The 3,829-nt window shown below is 35.3% G+C and overlaps 1 protein-coding gene across 1 annotated transcript; it reads right to left on the reverse strand.

The window, feature by feature from the left end:
• Positions 1-1,277: 1,277 nt before the first annotated feature.
• On the reverse strand, positions 1,278-3,399 carry LOC133869908 (senescence-specific cysteine protease SAG39-like). Its single transcript, XM_062307003.1, has 2 exons — positions 2,952-3,399; positions 1,278-2,003 (listed from the first exon to the last, which is right to left on the reverse strand). Exons 1-2 carry the CDS (start codon positions 3,397-3,399, stop codon positions 1,408-1,410), a joined length of 1,044 nt encoding a protein of 347 aa, XP_062162987.1. The 3' UTR covers positions 1,278-1,407.
• Positions 3,400-3,829: the final 430 nt, after the last annotated feature.

Genomic DNA, 3,829 nt, shown 5'->3' on the forward strand with positions numbered 1-3,829 from the left:
TTGCCTATAATTTGAAAACAAATATTTTTTTACGTTTTTCAAATTGCAATTTTTAAAACATACACTCCTAAATGGTACATATTTTGCGATTTTGTTTAGTTTTAATATGAAAAATCCTAGTGTCAAATGCACACTAGCTAGACGAGCTATCCTTAGAGCTCATCTTAGATAAAAGTAACAGAAATCAGAAAAACAAAATGCTCCTAAAGTGCATTACAACGTCGCTTTCATTAAGAAATTATTTATTCCCATCATAAATGATATGCAAAAGGTTACAATAAATATTTCTCCAATATATAATAGAGCTCAAACATCATCTGTTGTTTAATTACATCATCTGTTGTTTAATTGCATTTTTCATAAATGAAACTTAAACCCGAATACCCTTAGATTTTACTATTATCTATAGCAAGAGACAGATACTTGAAACTTAAAGTACAAAAGGTAACAGAAAAGAGAACAGAAGATGAGAAAAAATTGTTCTATATTATTTAATAACTAAACTGCAATAAATAGCAGTTATTTATTAACCACTAATCCAACCGTCATAAACTGTTAGTTTAACAGATACTTAATTCTGACCATCAAAGTAAATAACTATCAATAATTATTTAATAATAACCATTAGATCGTAATTATTTAATCTCAACCGTTAAATCAAAGTTGATTTGATCTTATAGTTAATTTAGTGATGGTCCAGTAAATCCAACCACTGGATCTGCGTAAGAAGTATCCTATGGTCTCGATCAAACCACCAAACCTAATGATCCTGACCATTCAAAATAGAAGTGCTAAGTGTGTCATCAAGGCACCACTAGCGCTCTACAGCCTAGGGCCATGCACGTGTCCAATCCTTTGAACCGTACTAAAGTATTCACATAAATGCATACACTCAAGCATTACTTTCAATGTTTAAAGTATGCTGAGCCTCATAAATGTCAACTACACTTTCTCTTTTTTCCATGTAAAACTCTCTTCATTTAATGCTCTTTAATACCTTCCATTTAAAACATTCCCAAAACACAAAATAAATATATATACAAATTAATTTTGAAAATGCTTTAACAGCTAATTTTAAATCAAATACCAATCATATATAATAGAGAACTTCTAAGCATAAATGGTGCTTTAATTGCAAATTAAGTACTAACACAACGAGTAGTTCTTGGCGTTGATATTCAATCAATTATATGAAACTTCATGTATATATATATATAACTAGTTAAAACCAAGAAAGAGAAAAGAAAGGAACAAAGACAATTACATGCAGTTCCATCTCTAAATTTCAAGTATTTACATCTCATCTCACTTGCATAAACATGGAGAAACAGCTAAACACACGAGGGCAATGCATATATATATGCAAGATGAAAGGACGTCGTTTATTCACCATTCGCATGCTATAACTCAAGAAGTGGGATAGGAAGAAACCATGGCGATGCCACATAGACCTTCCTTAGCATCAACATCTCTTTTCATTCTTATGTATCCATCTTCACCCCATCCGGTGCCCCATGAATTCTTGACCAACCAATACTTAGTCCCATTTTCTGCGACCCCATATCCAACGGCAGCGACACCGTGGTTCAAATCGTTTCCACACTCTCCTGTGAAGACCCCCTTGGAGTAAAACTGGAGGGCATAGCCACCGGCATCAATCGCAACAGAAACCGGCTGGTTGGCCACTGCCTTGAGCAGTGCCTTCTCGCTGTTGGCAGGCACGTGTTCATAGCCTTTGATCGTCACCGCATGGGACGCTGTCTTGTTCTTCCTGCAACTAATTCCGTCTAACCCCTTGTACGGATACTTCGCTTCAGTTGTAAGGCCTTTGTTGTGGATGATAAATTTGAAGGCGTTATCCATTAGACCACCTTCGCAGCCTTGGTCTTCACCCTTGGTGTCACAATCAACTAATTCTTGCTCCGAAAGAGAGATCAACTTTTTTTTATGGATTTGGGTGATTCCTTCCACGGCTGCAACCGCTGAAAACGCCCAACAACATCCTACAATATTCATGGTCACAACACAAGGGATTGCGTTATAATTAGGATGATCCAACACATTATCTGTTAGAAAATTACTAGAAATTAAGCACAAAAACAAAATGCTCCAAAAGTGGGTTACAGTACTATATATAATATCTTATATATGTTGAATAGCATTTATTTATGTTTAAATTACTATTTTAACAGATCAACCTATGGTCCAGTAATATTATTAAATTCAACTATTAAATCTACCTAAGAAGCATCGTATGATCTAAATCAAATGTCGTATACTCAAATAAATATATAAGTGAATAACAACATTTATTCATTACAAACTTCAATGCCTAGAGCGTCATCAAGGCACCATAAAGCTCCCTGCCACACACACGTGTGCGTTTGGTGTTCCACACCATACCAGAATACACACATAAGTGTATACACTTAAGCATTACTTTAAAGGCTTAAAGTGTATTAGGCTTTATAAATACCAACTATACTTTCTCATTTTTTTCATGGGAGACTTTCTTCATCCAATAGCTCTTTTTAAAACCTTCCTTATAAAACATTTTTAAAACAATAAATAAATATATTAATTTTGAAATGCTTTAACATTAATATCTATATGAGATTATATATCGGATATCACGCCAAGGAGACACTAGAAGACGTTGTTTGTTGAAGGCCACATAAACGTGGCTTCGATACCATGTAGGAACATATGATGGGATATATATGAAAAAAAAAAAAAAAGAAAAAAAAAAAAAAGGAGGCAGAGAAAGAGACAAATAAAGTATTAGGACTACATCTTGTATTGAAGCGTGTAAACTGTACGTATTAAAATGGTCTCTATTGCATGCGGTGAAGAGGTAAACCTAGATTAAACAAGGAAATAGAATAAAGCCTAATTTGTAAAAATATAAATTAAATATTGTAACAAAAAGTAAATATATTTGGCTTAATTACCACATTCGCCCTGGTCCTTGATAGGGGTAACAGCTCCTTTCTTCCTCCAATCAACTCTAGAAGGCACTGCAGTCACGTTCTCATACCTGAATGGTTTCATTGCAGAAGGCCTAGAGACATTGGAGGACCTTTTGTATCCATTGTGCGAGGCCCGGAATTCTTCGTTAGTTTGATCCGCAAATTCATTGATGCACAGCTTGTATGACCGATTCACACCACTGTTGAAGGACTCAATGAACTCCACATTTTGCTTGAAAAGCTTGAAACGCATTTCCTTATCTGCCTTGAGCTTGTAAGTTCGGCCATAATTAGCCATCCATTTTTCATGCCTCTCTAACATGGAAGCTTCATGATCATGATGATCATGCAACGTCCGGCAAGGGGCTTGGCAAGCCCATATCCCCAGCACTACCACGAAGATCAATGCCCTTCCGCTTGTCAAAGCCATTCTTTTTCTGATATATATGATTTTAGAAGACAAAATGCATGGGTACGTATATATAGATCAAGAATATTCCTCGTGTTTGAAGGATGTGGATATGGATTAATGGTGAAACCCACAATCATTCCTACAATCATTGATCAACATACATTTGACTGTTGGGTTGATTAATTAATTAACAGCTTCTTCTTTCTCCTACTAATTAACACTACCGTATATACCTGAAGAAAATGATATCCTCCACATGCTAAAAGCTTGTCCCTGGTCCTAATGCTACATTATTGCTGCCATACAACGACAGCCTTGGATCGATATTGGCTACTGTCTCATCTACGCAAATTCTGCCTTTCATAAGGATTGCTAATGCCCCGGCCACGTTCTTTTTTCTTGTTCTTGTTCTTTTTCTTTTTCTTCTTTTTTTTCCCTTTTTTTTTTT

Source organism: Alnus glutinosa, chromosome 5 (assembly GCF_958979055.1).
Source record: "Alnus glutinosa chromosome 5, dhAlnGlut1.1, whole genome shotgun sequence".
Classification (NCBI taxonomy): Eukaryota; Viridiplantae; Streptophyta; class Magnoliopsida; order Fagales; family Betulaceae; genus Alnus; species Alnus glutinosa.

Excerpts from the sequence above, each read along its gene's own strand:
- LOC133869908 (XM_062307003.1), bottom strand. The coding sequence starts at position 3,399 with ATGGCTTTGACAAGCGGAAGGGCATTGATCTTCGTGGTAGTGCTGGGG. Across the intron at positions 2,004-2,951 it reads CAAGGACCAGGGCGAATGTG|GATGTTGTTGGGCGTTTTCA; the intron begins GTAATTAAGCCA and ends TGAATATTGTAG.